Source organism: Barbus barbus (genome assembly GCF_936440315.1).
Source record: "Barbus barbus genome assembly, chromosome: 42".
Lineage (NCBI taxonomy): Eukaryota > Metazoa > Chordata > Actinopteri > Cypriniformes > Cyprinidae > Barbus > Barbus barbus.
In genome coordinates, this window is record NC_136720.1 from 24229049 (window position 1) to 24246410 (window position 17362).

General features: G+C 37.3%; 1 protein-coding gene across 2 annotated transcripts; it reads right to left on the reverse strand.

Annotated features, from left to right (window-relative positions):
* Positions 1–714: 714 nt before the first annotated feature.
* On the reverse strand, positions 715–16739 carry LOC306861758 (zinc finger protein 800-like). Of its 2 annotated transcripts, none has more exons than XM_079404220.1 (6): positions 16612–16739; positions 13441–13516; positions 7230–7325; positions 6920–7063; positions 4387–5647; positions 715–1702 (listed from the first exon to the last, which is right to left on the reverse strand). In XM_079404220.1, coding segments are annotated over exons 2-6 (1554 nt in total). In that variant the 5' UTR covers positions 13493–13516; positions 16612–16739; the 3' UTR covers positions 715–1701. The 2 variants fall into 2 exon arrangements, with proteins under 2 accessions (XP_079260346.1, XP_079260345.1); XM_079404219.1 differs by having other exon boundaries at positions 13396–13516; positions 16612–16734.
* Positions 16740–17362: the final 623 nt, after the last annotated feature.

Below are 17362 nucleotides of genomic sequence, written 5' to 3' on the forward strand. Positions count from 1 at the left end.
TAGAAACTGCATTAAAACTCATTAACGGTTTTGAATGCTAATTCAGTAAAATATTACCGAATTATGATATCTTGTCATTTTACATACAATTTTTTTGATGAACTGTAAATTATCCTAAACCTCAATGGACAAAATCCAATTCTATTTCTTAATTCAACGAGTCTGAATGCAAACATTTACTAATAGTTCCTATCAATTTTCAGCGCGTAATGGTAAATACTATTTATATATTCAGTCATTATTTAAGCCATTTCAGATCCACCATCTGCTACTAACCAAAGTCACATCTGAATAAATTGAACTTGTAATTCCAAACAGTAAAACAGATTTTGGGGAATGTCAGATTTGGCTGGAATCCACTTGGACAGCTGGTTTATAAATAGTGCACTATTGCCCTCTAGTGGCATAAAAATACTCGATCACTCACCAAATTATGACACGAGTTCCCAACTTACTCGGCACAACCCAAATTATTTACTACACTCTTTGGGATTTAATCATCTTTAGCCTTTCTATACATATAAAATCAATAATACATGTAAAGTCTCATATCATATATGGAATCAGACTAATTTGATGTGTAACACCATATTTTGCTGGAAAAGAAAACTCACAAACCTCTTTTAGTTCCATCACAAACTCCTGGTTTGGAAATCCTGTTATATGATAACACGAGATGCATTTATATGTCACTTAAAATAAAAATAAAATGCACATAGTCGATTTCTCTGTTTATTGTTAGTCAATACATTCATTTTAACAATGAGAAATAAAACTTCTACCAACTTTTATCCGTCAAGCCTCCTGAAGGCTAAAAAAAGAAACTTGGATCTACAGATTTGCACAGTGAATGCTTTGAGAAGACCTGTTAACCTTTCTGTAAAATGTTAACAGACAAATGAGGAGAAAAATATAATGAAAGAAGCATCTAAAACTGATAGGATAAGAATTAATCGCAGAACAGCAGCGGAAAGGCAACTAAAAAGATTTCATAGAAAGCACTTAATTGGCCTGCAGTTTATAAAAGGACAACTGGTTGTCTTCCCCAGAGCATTAGCTTGTTCAAACATAAAAGATCCCTTTCCTTTAATATAACTGAGTTCATGACATTCCAGTGGTCTTCAGTGTCCACCATTTCCTCAGCAAAATAAAAGAAAGACATCCAGATTATACTCCATACGACTGCACTGAATACCAATGAGCCTGATAGGTGTCAATAGCGGACGTTCAGCTGCTGTCTGCAGGAGTTCAATGCCCTCTCACCAAGAGCATGTGTGCCTTGAAGCTCCACCTGAGGCTAAACCTGCTACCACGGGATCCTGGAACAATCGTCTACTTGGTTTTGGATGGAAATGTCAAATATTATTGATGGCAGCGGAGGAATGGAAAGCATATGTATTTCCTCTCATATCTGAGAGTGGTCAAAAGCCCTCATAAATGGTTAACAGAGTGCAGCTGAAAATACTGTACCGTTACATTGACATACATGTTCCTGTATGCATGATGGAAAAGCTCCTAAAAGCCCACACACATTTCTGAGGGTTTCTTATACCCCACTTATTGTTTAAAGTTTTTTGTTAACTTCTTGTAGTACAGCACGGTTACTTTAACTTTTTTAGTGGTTCTGATTTTCTTCGTGACTCTCACTGTCCAGCATGTCTTTCCCCAGTTGCTGCAAGTCCAGTTTGCTGTCAGAAGATATCTAATAAAGAGAGACAGAAGGAGACACAAAACACTATCATAACATTATCAAGGATTTGTAGACAGTTATCATGATGTCTCAGATACGGTAATACCATATTATGTGCCATATACCGTGATATTCTTTCAAGTGTCTTGGAGAGTAAGTTCATATGCCTGCAACCCCTTCAGCCGTGAAATCAGCCATTTTATAGTAAGGATGCACCAAAGTTACAATTCTAGCTGATACCAGTAAGCCAGTAATTACTTTCATGTTATGCTATTTTGTCTGAAAGAATAAAAAAATCCAACATTATAGAGTAAAATTAAACATTTTAAATTCTACAAGTAAATTTAGGTACTACAACATTAATATGAAAAACCGATATTCATTTTGAGGTTTGCTAAAGATGATATTTAATAGTGTTTTTCAATTATTTTTAAATGTTTTCTTTCCCCTTATCTCACTTTAAGTTTATCTAAATGTAAAAATTCAACATTTAAAAATATATAATTAAATAATATCGGTCAATAACCGTCCGATATGGTACCGATATATTGTGCATCCCTACAATAAAATGCAAGAAACTGAGCAGCTGAATGGTTTCCACTGAATGGACTCCAGTACATTATCACTTAAGCAACTCTCTGCCACATGTCGACTGGGAGTTGGTGGTAATCCAGCCTTCATGTGTTTTCATGTTACATATATTTTACTGCAACCCAGAGACAAACACAAGGACAGACCCAGAGGAACAAGTGAAATGATAACTGTCAGACTGACATATCGACTTCTATCCACAGGGAGAAAATGCGGCATTAATGGGGAAAAAAGCAAGTCAAATGGACATGTATACCCAAGGCAACTCTGTCACCCTTATTTGAAGATCAGAGAGCTTCTCTTGTCTCTCCGGTCCTGTGACAGAGCGGCGTGATTAATACGGCCCGGCTGAGTCGAGCGCTGTTTCCAAGGACACGGGTGAGTTATCTTAATTGCTTCTTAAAGAAGCCCCCCTCACTACTCAACTGGCACCCCAAGGGCTCTTTAAACCTTGAGGTGAGACCAGGGCAGCCTAATTTCCGGGGCCTTGCTGTGGCATCCATGCTTCATTCTTCCGTGCAGGAAGTCCACCCGGGGATTTCTCTCATTCATTAACAGCAAGGCTGTGGTAGCAATCCGCCAGCCAAAGCACAATTCCTTTCTCCCGCTACAACACACCATCTGCTGTACCATCAAAGTTCAGAGAACAGGAAACAGCTGCACACAACCTAGTGAGCTGCCTACCTAGACAGTCTTTTAAGGCATCCTAATTAAGCATTAAGCTCACTCCTAATTAAGCATCAGGATTTAAACTAAAGGTAGGTAGCATTACACACTGCTGACTTCTAAAATGATTTGGCCAGATAAACAGGCAGAATTGCATGCAGTTTTTGCAAAGGCGGCAATTGCAGAATGCACCGTGATGATGTAATCTGGCTTCTAAGATGTTTTGATCAAATTCAAAGGCAGAACATGTATCTTTAGCTAAGAAAGCAACTGCAGAATGCATTGCAATGAGCTAACTGAAAAGGGAAAGTTGGTGAACAATTCAGGAGAAATGTCAACAATAAATACTAGTATTTTATTCAATACCTTAAAGTGTTGAGAATAATACTTTGTGTATGCTATGTACTGCTCCAAAACGTAGTTGTTAGCTTAGCAAGTTGCTAATGTCCAACTCTACTTTGATCAACTTTAAGTCAAGGAGTTAACGTTCCTATTGAGTTATAAAAACATTACTTCTAATGCTCTCTGAATGTTCAAATCATCCATTTTTTTTTACGTTTTTTTCTTGGTTTTGGGAATGTAAAGGAAACATTCAACTTTATTTAGCAAACATTATGGGGATGTTACTTTTGAATGTTCTCTGAATGTTCTGAACTCTGAAAGTAATAACATTTAAAGACTGTTAGACAAATCTAAAAAAAAACATTCTATGATGAGAACACATTTTGAGAACATTATTAAAGGCCAGATAACTTTGAATGTTCCATTAACGATACTGCAAGAACGTTTTTTCATAACTTGGGGAGAACCTAGGGTGGCAATATGTGCCATTTATACGGGACACGCCCTGGCCAGGATTATAATATTGCCTAAAACATCCAAAGTAGTTTGACCAATAACATGCAGGTACTGAACCTAATCGACCAATCGTGGTGCTGCGCGTTAGAAGGTGAGATCTACAGAGAACAATCAAAGCGATGCAAATATGCGCACGTGTTTGTTCGTTCATTTGACTTAAAACGTCGCTGCGCACCGATCAAAAAAAGACACCAAAGTAGGCGCGAGAGCGATTCGAAAGCATAAGGAGCTATCTGCTCTGCTCTCTATAGCTCTCATGAATGTCACACAACGATCTACCTGCACAGTGCAAACAGCCAAAACCTGGATATTTTAGGCCATATAGAAATCCTGGCAAGGACACATCCAGTAAAAATGGCCCGTATGGTCACCCTAGGAGAACCTTGCCAAAAAGTTCTGAGAATGTTCCCTGTTAGCCAGGTCCCTAGGTAGAGCATTCCATATTATTTACTTACGAGGCTTCGTTCCAATTAGTATCCTGCCCTATAAGGAACTACAGTACCTATGGAGGAAGTAGACAGCAAGGTAGCTCACAAAGGTTTGGAACAGTTTGTGTAGCGCATTGATTCAGAGGCACTCACCAAAGCATGACCTTGGATCTTGTTCTGATACCTGCGCTCCTGGTTGAGGTTTTCAGGTGGCTTCTCTTGTGCAACCCTAGATATCTTGTCTTTTTAAAGCTCTGCCCACAGATGTTGCACACGTGCAGAGATTTCTTGGTAGCACTCCCTTTTGGGCTACTAGGCTTTAATTTTTTGTTATGGGTCACTTCCTCATTATGGCGCTTCTTTTTGTTGGTCTTCAAGGTCTTTTTGCCCACTATGCCAGAAGCTTTTGGAGGCAAGTTCCTACGTGTCGGATATGGTGAAGTGTGGTAGTGGTGGACATTCACTTCTTCTTGTCGATCTTGAACTTTCTCCTCTTTTTTGTTCAACACGACCTCTGCTGGCTTCTTGACGGCATAGCTCTCCAGCGACTCAGAGATCCTGCTCAGGTAGGAGGACTTCTTCTTGTGGAACTCTGAGAGATGGCGTAATACGTCCCTCTTGCGGCGTGTCTTGTAGCGGCAGAGCGGACAGCAGTAAAACTTGACAAAGAAGTCCGTTCCATTATCCGTGTGCAACTCAATGTGTTTCTCCAGGTTCTGCATGGAGCTGAAGGTCCGCCTGCAGAGCTTGCAGAAGCGTGCCTTAAAGTCAAAGCCTATGGAGAATTGAGCCTTGGATGAGGCCTTGTCCTCCTTGGGGCTCTTCTGGCTCTGGATGTCAGAGGAAGAGCTGGGACTAGTGTTAGGATTGTCTACAACTTTACTGTTGGGCATTTTCTTGGAGCTTGATGTGGAATCACTGGAGTTGGTTGTGGAGCCAGAAGATACAATCTTGTGTACAGTCCATAGGTGTCTTCTAAGGTGGCCTCGAACCCTGTACGTCCTGTTGCAAATGAGGCATTTGCAGGGGGCCAGGTCTTTGTCACATGCTTCTTCTGCTGGCTCCTCAGGTTCTTCACTATCCTGATGCCCCTTTTCTGCATCTTCCTCTCCCTTCTCTATGTTCTCACTCTCATCTTCCGCATCAATAAAATTGTTCTCCTCTTCTTCCAACTGGACCTCCTCTGTGTACGGTTCCTGGCTGTTGGAGTGGTAGTGTCTCCAGCTGTCTGTGGTCGAGTGGTTTGGGCTCAGAGATGATGGTGGCAGGTTATCTTCTTTGGACAGGTACTGGTACACAGCATTCTGGTTGCCAGCAATGGACTCCAGTTTCAGTATATATTCCTCTTTATCAGATCGGGGATAAATAGCTTCAAGAAGTTCTTTTAAGCTCTTCTTGCCATCTCCAGAAAGGTCTGAAACCAGAAGTAGACCTTAGTTAAAGGGGCCATATTATAGAAAAATTGTATTCCTTTTTTTGGGGATATTAAAGAGTACTATGTAGATACACTATAACATTTATTACATCTACTTCACTCAGACTATTTGATGAAACAATGGGCCATTGATAAATCAGCTATGACATCCCAACCATAATCTAATTATCAATGTTTGCAGGTCATCGGCATACAGTATTCAACAAGTTGACAAACCCTGATTAATGGCAGTGTGAAATATGTTAGCATGCAAAGTTTAACCAATCAAATTTACATATAGAAGTCTCAAGGCCGGGATGGGGACACACCAAGTCGACTTTCAAAAAACTAACGGCGACGAAAGCCGATGGTGTTGTCGCCTCGCGTCAGCAGCGTCTGGACAAAAAGCTGTGCTTTAACACACCGCACAGACTACATCCGACTGCAAACTAACACGTGCGTTCTGCGCCTGCGTGAGAACATTTACCTGTCTATATCAGCAGATTTTAATAGTATATATTCATCATTCAAAAGGAGAAATCGAAACAAGGATATACGAGATAAACGCATGCATATACGAAACGTAAACAAAGCAGCTCTTGCATACCATTTTGAATATCAGTTATGTTGATAAGTTTCTTCATTTTAAGCGGCTCATTTTGTTATGATAATATTCACATATTGGAATGCTTGGGTAAGATCACGTAACACGAGAACAGCCTTCTGTTTGTGCCACCTTCATTTACTTGCTCGTTTTCATCACTTTCACTTTAATTCTCCGGCGCTGACTCGTGCGCGAAACTAGGCATCCAATCAGAGTTCTCACTTTCCCCGACGGCCCGAACGGTCCCGATGCCGAGCCTGACGAGAGCCGATGTGTGGAACACACCAAACAGACTAGCCAGACGATGCTATTGGACAGACGCGGCTTTTAAAGGTACAGTAGCATAAATGCTCTGTGTTTATTAAAGGGGTCATGAACTGAGAAATCAAAATTCCCTTGATCTTTTGATATAAAAGAGGTCATTGTGCTATAAAACATTCTGTAAGTTTCAGAACTCAAAACTTTCTCGCTAGTCTAAAAACAGCTTATATTGAAGCAAATCTGCCACAACGACAGCTTGTGGAATGAACAACTCTATGAACAGGCAGAACTGCAATCACCAATCATCAATTGTGCTTTATTGCCATGTCAATGAAAAATACTCAGGGTTAACTCAAAACTGGTCTTTTAGGAGAGAATGAAAAGTAGAAATGCAGTGCTATACTAACCATCAGGTTCAGGCATTCGAGTGAAACAATAAATTTCCTTGTGTTTGATCAAATTGGGAAGGCCACGGAAGAGACTGCGGCAGAGTTTACATTCAAAGATTGTGTCCACCTCTTTGAGGAGAATGTGTTTCAGCTGTGCAGTACCTGCAAGTAAGCGCAAGAGGGCAGTGATTAGACTTAATGGGATTCTGTGTTGGCGCTGGGCTTAAATTCTCCACATAGTTTCCATTTCATTCTAACTGTTTGGTCTACTATGATCATAAAGAGAGGAAACAGAGGTTAGGCAACACATTGTGAACAGAAACAGCACCTGTGCGGAAACATTCAATGATCTGCTGGATGCCAGATTTGGAGGTTAGCAGCGGTGTTTGTAGCAGAGGAGGATCTCCAGGTTCTGTGGAATAGACTGCAATAGAAAAACAGTGTATATCCATTAATTATTTCCAATATGCACACTAGACGTTTGTCGTCTTCATAGATTTGCTGCTGTAAACACAGAAAAGGCATAAACCATCAGTCTCATAGTGAAGGTTTTTCCTTTGCATCACAGAAAACTCATCCAATTAATCATGCACCTCAGTTATAATGCTGCTTATCTCTCTTATTAACACCCATGACAGTCCATCAGGCTGAAGGTCTTTGAATAATCCTCTCCAGACAAACTCATTATACAGAAATGATGATCTGAAGTCTAGTTTGCTGAGCTCATGCCAGTATGTTTTGGATGGCAGATCTCGCCGATATGAGTCATATCCATTCAGAGGTTCAGCTTGTGCTTTCTAAATGAGACTTTATTAAAGTTTGCATTATTGATGGCCGCTGCCTGCGACTGTCTAAATGAGTATTTGCGAAAACGTCTGGCTCTGAAACAAAAGCTTTGATTTAACACACATATCCATTTTTCCACTGGATAAATCGGATATCTCTTCTGTTTGGGTTACGTATGCCAATACTTCAAGGTGGTGATTAATGAAGCTCTAGTTTGTGAAGACTATTACAGAAAGTTTGCAATAGCAAATATTACTAATATTATTATTGCTCAAGGTTATGGATCTGAACAATCACTATAGCATCATGCTGGCGAGTTTGCACAAGCACATTTTCTTTCAAATCTAGAGATGTTAAAGAACAGATTATCTTAAACGACTCTAAAAAAACATTTTCCATCACCAGAGCTACGTGGGAACAGATACACAGTGGGAGACAATAACTCTTCACTACGTGAGGAGGTGAAAAATCAATCGTGTGTGAAGATACAGGGCATGAACACAGCTGTGGATAAAGCGACCAAATCAGTCGGAGATTGATGATGGGGATGTTGGTGAATTTATGGCTGGACCAGCCAGCAGAGCCCAGCGGTGTGTTTACAGCGGCCCTCAGAGACTCGCCTTATATTGGAGGTGTTTTATGACTGTTTGAGGGAATTTCCTTGAGGAACGGCCGGAAATTTGCCAATGTCAGGACGGATAGGTGAGGAGGTGGCAGTCAACACACACCTACACACACTCAGAATCAATCTAGGGCTCTGCGGTTGAACACAGCTGACTGATGTTTGTGCTATAAAGGGTCGGTGTGATGATCTATGTGTCAGTTTCCACGTAACAGTTCTGTCTGTACACAAGAGCCAAGTGCCAGATGAGAGAATTTTTTTTCTGGTAAATAAAGCTTGATTTACTCACTAGTTTGCAGATAATATTACATAAAAGCGCTAACAATTATTTTAATTATTTGGTAAGTTCATGGTAAATTTATCAGAAATAATATACATTTAAAAGCTGATGAACTTGAACTTAAAAATAAAATAAATAAAAACCAAAGCTGGAATAAAAAAGCTATATAGATATATGAATAAAACTAATAAAAATGACAAAAGCAAATAAGAAAAACTACCAAATCTCAAATTAAGCTTAATAAAATCTAGTTTAAAATACTAAAAATAATTTTTAAAAACCTATTACACACACATTATTAAAATGAAAACTGAAATTATAAAAACAAAGGCTAATTCAAAATATTCCACACAAAAAAGACTAAAACCTAGGCTAAAATTAATATTAGAAATAAAATAAAAATCAGAATTCAGAACAATTAAGTCTAATAAAAATGACAAAATCACATAAAAATGACTAAAACTGAAATGAAAACAAACTATAAAACCAAAGTTAATTCAAAATATTAAAAAACTAACAATTGACTAAAACAAACGAAAATTTAAATTAAAAATTAAAATATAAAATCCAATTCAAAATATTCAAAAAATCAAAAGATAATAAACATGACAAAAGTACATACTAAATTACTAAAACTAAAATGAAATGTTTTTTTAAAAAAGTCAAAAGCACATGAAATTTACTAAAATAAAACTGCAAATGTAAAAATAAAAACTTATTAAAATATTTATAAACACAATAATAGAATCTAAATAATACTAAAATAACACTGCTGAGATCATACAAGGAAAATCTGCAAATATGAAAGGAAAAATATGCAAATAGAATAGGAAAAAGGGGAAAACACGTTTATATTCATTTCATTATAATATGGAAATTTCTTATCATCCTATCACTTTCACACAAGCCTCAAGCCCCTCCCCTGAACCCACCCCTCATCACAGGGGGCGTGGCCTATTGACTTCCCAGTACAACGGGGCAAAGAGCAGCTTAATCAATTCTTCATTCACAATCCCCACACAAACACTTTCATTTCAGCATCATACTACAATTATAAACATGATAGAAATATTATAAAGGACAAACTAAAATATAGCTGCGAGCAGCGATGACGGGCCCAAGCCGTCAGCATACGCCATCCCGGTGGCATCGATAAAACGGTGCCCAGCGAGCACACACATTACAGTAACCCTCTGGCAGTTTGGTTTTAAGGGATACGGCAATTAAAGGGTTATTCCAAACCATCAACTCTGTGAAACACACACACACAGAACAACATATAAAACTTTAAATTCTGTGAAAATATATTTTTCATTGGTAGTTGATGTTAGTTAATGCATTTACTAATGCTAACAAATGAGAAATTATTATAGTTACCAAAGGTTTTAATGATTTATAAGCATTTTTTAATGATTTATTTTTCCATTAACTAACATGAATAATTTATTCTAACACAAATGAATAAAGTAAAACATATATTGTTAATATTTAATGTTATTTGTGAATTAACCAATGTTAAAAACAACATTATTTAACTGTTGTTAATTTACATCATTAATAAATATATACCATTTAATGTTTATCAAAATCAATTCCAAAATGTGTTAATATATTATTACATTTTAAAGTTTTATCTTTTGAACATGACTATTTTTCTAATATTAAAAATATTTTGTTCATTGTAAGTTCATACTATCAATGAAGAATTAACATGCTGTAAAAAATATATTTTTCATTGTTAGTTCATGTTAATTAATGCATTCCCTACTGTTAACAAAAGAGACTTAATTATAAAGTGTTATCAAAACCTTTAATGCTTTATAAGCATTTTTTAAGGATTTTATTGAGAAGTTTAAACAGACCCTCTCTCTCTCTCTCTCTCTCTCTCCCCCTCCACACTCACTGAACTCACACAGTCAGTCACCCACCCAGTCACCCACCGCACACATTAGAAGCACAGAGACAGGAGAACTCTGATAGTTTTAATTTTCTGCTCTCCATAGTGTATTGTAAATTCATGAAATTAATCACATATCTCAGACTGTCTTGTTCTGTGTATGTAATTTTTTATGAAGTGTTTGGAAGCTGCTCTTTAAAGATAAAAAAAAAAAGTGTTCTTTTTTACTGTAACTTTAATAAATTGCCATTAAATCACCGTTCAAGATATCCTAAATCAGTCCGCAATGTAGCATCTTCAGTATCTTGGAAGCATGTGAAAAAATGTTTGGTGTGAATTTTTGGTTTCTGCTTGAAGGAGTATGAATTTGTTTACAGCCCGTTTAAAAAAAAAAAAAACACATAAAAAAAAAAAATAGCCGATTTCCTGTTGGTCGTAGCTAATGACTGTAAATTAGAAAGTTGTCCGGATTAATAAGAACAATTTATGTACCGAGTTTGGTGTCTGTAGCTATCATTATATATATATATATATATATATATATATATATATATATATATATATATAATCATTAATAATTATATACCATTTAATGTTGATCAATATTAATTCCAAAATGTGTTTATATATTATTACATTTTAAAGTTTATCTTTTGAACATGACTAATTTTCTAACATTAAAAAGATTAATAAATGCTTTAAAAAAATTGTTCTTTGTTAGTTCATACTATCATGGAAGAATTAACATGCTGTAAAAATATATTTTTCATTGTTAGTTCACGTTAATTAATGCATTTCCTAATGTTAAGAATTGAGACCTTATTATAAAGTGTTATCAAAATCTTTAATGATTTATAAGCATTTTTTAAAGATTTAAAAAAACAGACCCTCTCTCTCTCTTTCTCTCTCTCACCCACTGGCTCAATCCACACAGTCACTCACACAGTCACTCACACCCCACCCCACCCCCACCCCTCACTCAGCTGCAGGCTGACAGGACCTCTCACTCAGAAGCAGTCTAAGTCTAACTCTCTGATAGTTTTCAAATTTTCTCCTCTGCATAGTGTATTGTAAATTCATAAAATTAATCACATATCCTCAGACTGTATTGTTCTGTGTATGTAATTTTTTATGAAGTGTTTGGAAGCTGCTCTTAAAAGATAAAAAAAAAAAAGAAATGATCTTTTTTACTGTAACTTTAATAAATTGCCATTAAATCATCGTTCAAGATATCCTAAATCTGTCCGCAATTTAGCATCTTCAGTATTTTGGCATCATGATAAAAAATGTTTGGTGTGATTTCCGTGTTTCTGCTTGGAGGAGTATTAATTTGTTTACAGCCCGTTTTTAAAAAAAACCCACATTAAAATAAATATAGCCGACTTCCTGTTGGTCGTAGCTAATGACTGTAAATTAGAAAGTTGTCCGGATTAATTAGAACAATTTATGTACCGAGTTTGGGGTCTGTAGCTAAAACTAACCCCCTCATTTTTGACAAAAGGTGGCGCTATAGAGTGCCTCTTCCACGCCCGTATATGAGCTTTTTCCAGTGTCTAACTATCATTAATACTCATATGTGTGTTGAGTTTCATGACATTCTAAACATGTTATCTGCCTCAAAATCACCAGAAACGAATTTTCAACTTTGACACGTTGCCATGGCAACATAATTTTAGATATCAATCTTCCCTTCACAGTTTTACATCGGCCGTGTTTTGACATTATTCTGGTGAAGTTTGAAGCAAATCGAGTAAAAAGAAGATGCTGAATTCAAAGCATTTTGAAAACGACACACTTCCTGCAGCCAGTTGGTGGCGCTATAACTTTCAGTCATAATAGTCACATCTATCCGATCGGCATCATACAAAGAACAAATCACTGAAGTTTGATCTACATCATACAATGTATGTGGACGTTATTAGGCATTTCCTGGGTCTCATTTTTCGCCATAACTTCATCGCCTCGCCACGGGCAAACCGTTCGACATATCAAAAATATCTTCGCAATTTAGCGTCCCCAATGTCTTGAGATCATGTTCACCGAGTTTGGTGGCAATCGTATGGAAATCCTCAGAGGAGTATATCAAATTCCAGAGCATGCGCTTTTTAAACAGCCCTGAATAGCCGACTTCCTGTTGGGCGGAGCCTATGACATGCTGCGCGGAAGTTGTTCAGCTCAATGAGTTCTATATGTGTACCGAGTTTCATATGAATACGTGCAAGTATGTGTGAGCTATACATCAAGTTTTCTGACAATTTTCCAGGGGGCGCCGTAGAGCCCCTGTGCCACGCCCGGGTCCCAGCCTCAGCGGCGTCCTAATGGCCGCAGGTTCCAATGTGCGTGCCAATTTTCGAGAGTTTTCGGGCACGTTAAGGCCCCCAAAAGTGCCCGGATGATTGAAATAAAAAAAAAAAAAAAAAAAATAAAAAAAAAAAAAAATAATAATCCTTAGAAGAACAATAGGGCCCTGCGCCTTACTGGCTTGGGCCCTAATTATAAGGAGCTGATCATTACTTGATAAAAAAAAACCTTTGACAATTGCACTTTGCTTGATTCAGTTACCTGAAGTGTAAGTTCACACTAGTTTATGTATGTGTGTGTAAATGTATCTTCCATTATAGGAATAGGCTGAGGGGGAGGGGCATGACCTCTCCTCTGCAAGGGTCACAAACTCTAGTGACCCCTACTGAGTGAGGGACAATAGCAGGCCATGGGGGAATTTGCTGTAATCCTCTAATAGGGAAGGATCAGAGCCGATGGGCCGCTTTTAAAATGCATTTACTCTTGTTCGGATTATATCCATTCATGTGGACCGGTCAGAACGGATCCCTATGGTCAGCAGCGTGTAGTATGTATTGCATGTAGTACTCATTTAAGATTCAATAAACAGGCAGAAAGCGGAAGTTCACCTAGCGTCTTGCTCGCATGGTCAGGCCCGGGCACAGCGGCCTCACCTGTGATCTCATCCGTCTGACAAGACTTCTCATTGGCTGGGGTTTCCTCCATCTCTAAACCACCTCAAATGTGTCTCTGTGGAGAAAAAGAGAACAACAGTGACATCAAACCCTAAAAGGTACTGTGGAGAGCTTTTATAGCATGATATATTGACAAAACCCTTTAAATCTAGCTTATTTTATGGTACTATAATTATTAAATTACTAAACTGAATTTAGAAATGTATAATATGTGTGATTATTAAATGTAATTGTTTATCAGTGTAGATGCAGTGTCAGACATCATGTCTTTTAAACTACACTTTATTCCCCCAAATTTTCCAGATTGTCAGATTGTTTATTTTTATATCTAAAACATGAAGCCGCTTTTACCCCAGAGTTATAATACTGCAATTAACATCAAAACACACACACAAAAAAATGTGCAAAGCAAGGTTAATTGTATGGTGCATTTAAATAAAATTGTATCATTTATGTTTGCTATATACATTTTTTTATTATTTTTTTCGATTGTGAATACCATTCAATTTAAAGAACTTGTGGAGTGACAGGAAAATACAATACATTTATAGTGTTAAAAAACATTTCATTTTCGCTGGTATTTTACTCTCTTCTGAATGTAATAATGAAATGTGACTGATGCAAATTTGTGTGTTTTTTTCTCTTAACAATGCAATTTTGACCCAGTGAGGCTTATTTTCCGGAAAATATGATGCATGTAATTTTGTACTTGAAATGCAGTTACTGTAGCTTTTGGTTGTATCTGTCAGTTTGTTTGTCCATTATAACTTTGCTTTTAATGCATTGAAAATGCATCTGCTGTATGCGTATGTGTCGGTCTCTTTCTCTCCATCCTTGTCCTTCCTTTGCCCTTGAATAGAAACATACTGGTTGTTTAAGATCATACTTCAGATGTCTTTCACCCAGTAAATGTAAAAGACCCTACACACTCAACACTCACACTAAAGCACACATGTAAAGAGAGCCATGAAACGCCACTCACTGACACAATGCTATTCAAATGCAGCAGCAAGTGACACTGTTATGCAATAAGATGAGTGCTTTTTCATGGCTAGCAGCTTTCTGATAAACTGCTGGCCTAATTAAACCAACTAAATGCAACATATTTATTTTTTCTTCTGAAAACAAAAGGACAAATCATGTCTAAGCTCTGGTCACCATCAACCTTTCCTGAATGCAAAAGAGCAGCATGAACATTCTGCTAAACATCTGCTTTCGTGATCTACATAAGAACAAACGTCACACAGGTTTGAAATGACATGAGGGTGAGTAAATGATGACAGAAAATTCATTTTCTCTTTAAGCGAGATCTCTTAGAGTCGCCCTCTGCTGGAGTTTGGTTGAAAAACAACAACATATGCTCTTAATCTTGACAATCACTGAAGGTTTCTACATGACAAGCCCTTTGAAAAATTAATTGAAGATCAGTCTGTCTATATATATATATATCTCTCGCACTCTCTTGACATAATCCAAAATGCATGCATTTTTTGTTTTTACTTACAACCCAACCCTAAATAATTTTTCATGACATAAAATAAGAAAGAGGATGTGTTTGCTTCTTGTTAACAACAGCCTCTAAATATGATGTATGCATTATGCTTTATCATAGAAAATAGGTGATGGTTCGCCTCACATTTTCACGGTCTTTTTCCAAACAGTGATTCTCAGGTGGTGTCATTGCTTACTTTCTAGAGGCAAAAATGTAATAAAGATTTAAATATTGGGAAGAATCAATAATAAAATGTCAATCATCCGTCACTGAAAAAAAAAACAGTAATCTGAATACTTTGGTGTGTTCTGGTGGTTATGGTATATAAACTATCAGAAGTAGAACAATCCACTTCATGAGCCTTTAGAGTCTGAACTGAAATTATCATCATAATCAAGAGCTCTGAACATCCCAACAGCATCTATCAAAAACACTGTCAGAGAATTCTGCTCATAACTTGGATGAAATAATTTTGTTATAAAAAGTCAATATAATTAGTTAAAAACTTCATTGGCAGCTACCTCATCAAGTCCAACTTGATAGATTTGCAAAACCCATTTTGACATATTTTACTATAATATCATACGAGTTACATGATTATGACATCACACAGAGCACATGAAGAGTCATTACATCACTTTACTAACTTGTAAACAAACCAAAATCTCCTGAAAACGTACATACTGTCAGTCCCACAATTCATAAGTGTAAATTAATAAAAGTTGTTCTTCATTACTGTACTTAAGTATTATTTTGTAGAATATTTAAATGACAACACTTGAGGACACATTGCTGAAGATCTTAAGTGAACACAGCTGACAATCAGTCTATAAACAACTGTATTCAAATGCCAAACACCCATCATATCAGCTGCTGATGGTTTCATTTTCCAATTTCAGTTTGGCATCCGGTTTGTCCTAGAACTCTACATAGTGATGACAGAGAAATTGTGACTTTACAAAGCAGTAAACTTACTAAACCCGTCATTTCACGTGGAAACTTTTTATTACTTCCACTCAAGTATGTTCTCGCTCGATACTCTGACCTTTGAATGATTACAATGTTGTCACGATGTCCAACCCTTCACTTGAGCCTGATTTTTTCCACTTCGTCCACAAACGCGTTTGAAACTACCAAAGTTAGCGCGAACGAACCAGACAAGGAAGAACCGCTCGCAATGCGTTTTAAAACCACAAAGGGCGATGATGACGCATAAGGAAAAGCTTTAAATACGTCATCAAACACGCAAAACAAACTTTACAGCCCATCGACCAACAAACAAGCCAAACCAAACCCGAACCTGCGCGAGTTACGAACTGCTGCGCTTCGCTCGTCGTTGCGCGCAGCGCTGGAGAGCCTTGCGCCATTGCGCGCTCTCTCCTGCCTCACACATACTGAAAATGACCACAAAACACACATAATGTAGTTAACAACAGTCATCTGCATCTAATAAGCTATCCAAAGCCTGCCTAATGATGCGCGGAATCAAAACCGAGCCGTCTCTTCGCCATCCAGACTCAACAACAAAACCATGACGCCATTTTCTGTAAAACGACCGCGTTCTGGGAGGAAACGCGACGCTTTTGCGTGTTTAAAACGCTTGCAATTCGCTTCATCAAAGGTTGTGCGTCTTAAACGAAGCTTCTGGTTGTTCTTACCGATATAATCCGCGGATTCCCGGAAGATTGGCTACTTCGACTTTGACTTTAAGAGCTCTTGGAAGGTGCGTGACGCCTCCACCACATGCACGTGTCCTACTGAGCAAACACTGGAGATCTATCAGGGTGCCGTGACCTAGTGCTTCGAGATCCGAGCCGGTCTGAGAGGTTACGCGTTCGAGTCGCGAACTGTCGCCAAAGAACACGTTTAACCTCAAGTCCATCCAGGGGACTAAAATCTACGTGTACAGTAAATAGCTTTGACTATCATCATGCAAATAAATGCACTTAAAACGTCAAAGTTTCTAAAAAAAGGACATTTTTGACAGTAGTTAAATATTTATTAACAAAAAAAAGTACGTTCTTTCCATGTTTTAAAAAATTACAATTTTATTAAATTTGTAATTCTAATGATTATAATAGTTAATTCCTATAAAAATATAATTTAGGCTAATTAAAGTGCATACTATAGTGTTTATGTATGTAAATACATTTAAAAAAATGTATTTCTTCCAGAAACTATTTCAATAAGATGATATGATCTAAACTCATTAATAAGTATCGATATAATAACAATGTATCATTACCTACTATATAGCCTAATCAATATACCTACAATTAATCACTATCACGCAAATGCCAGTGCAAATAAATTTACTTTAGGCTAAATTAGTTTGAAAGAATAAAAAAAGTACATTTCTGACAACAGTGATTATTATTATTAGCACACGCAGGGCTCATTGTATTACAT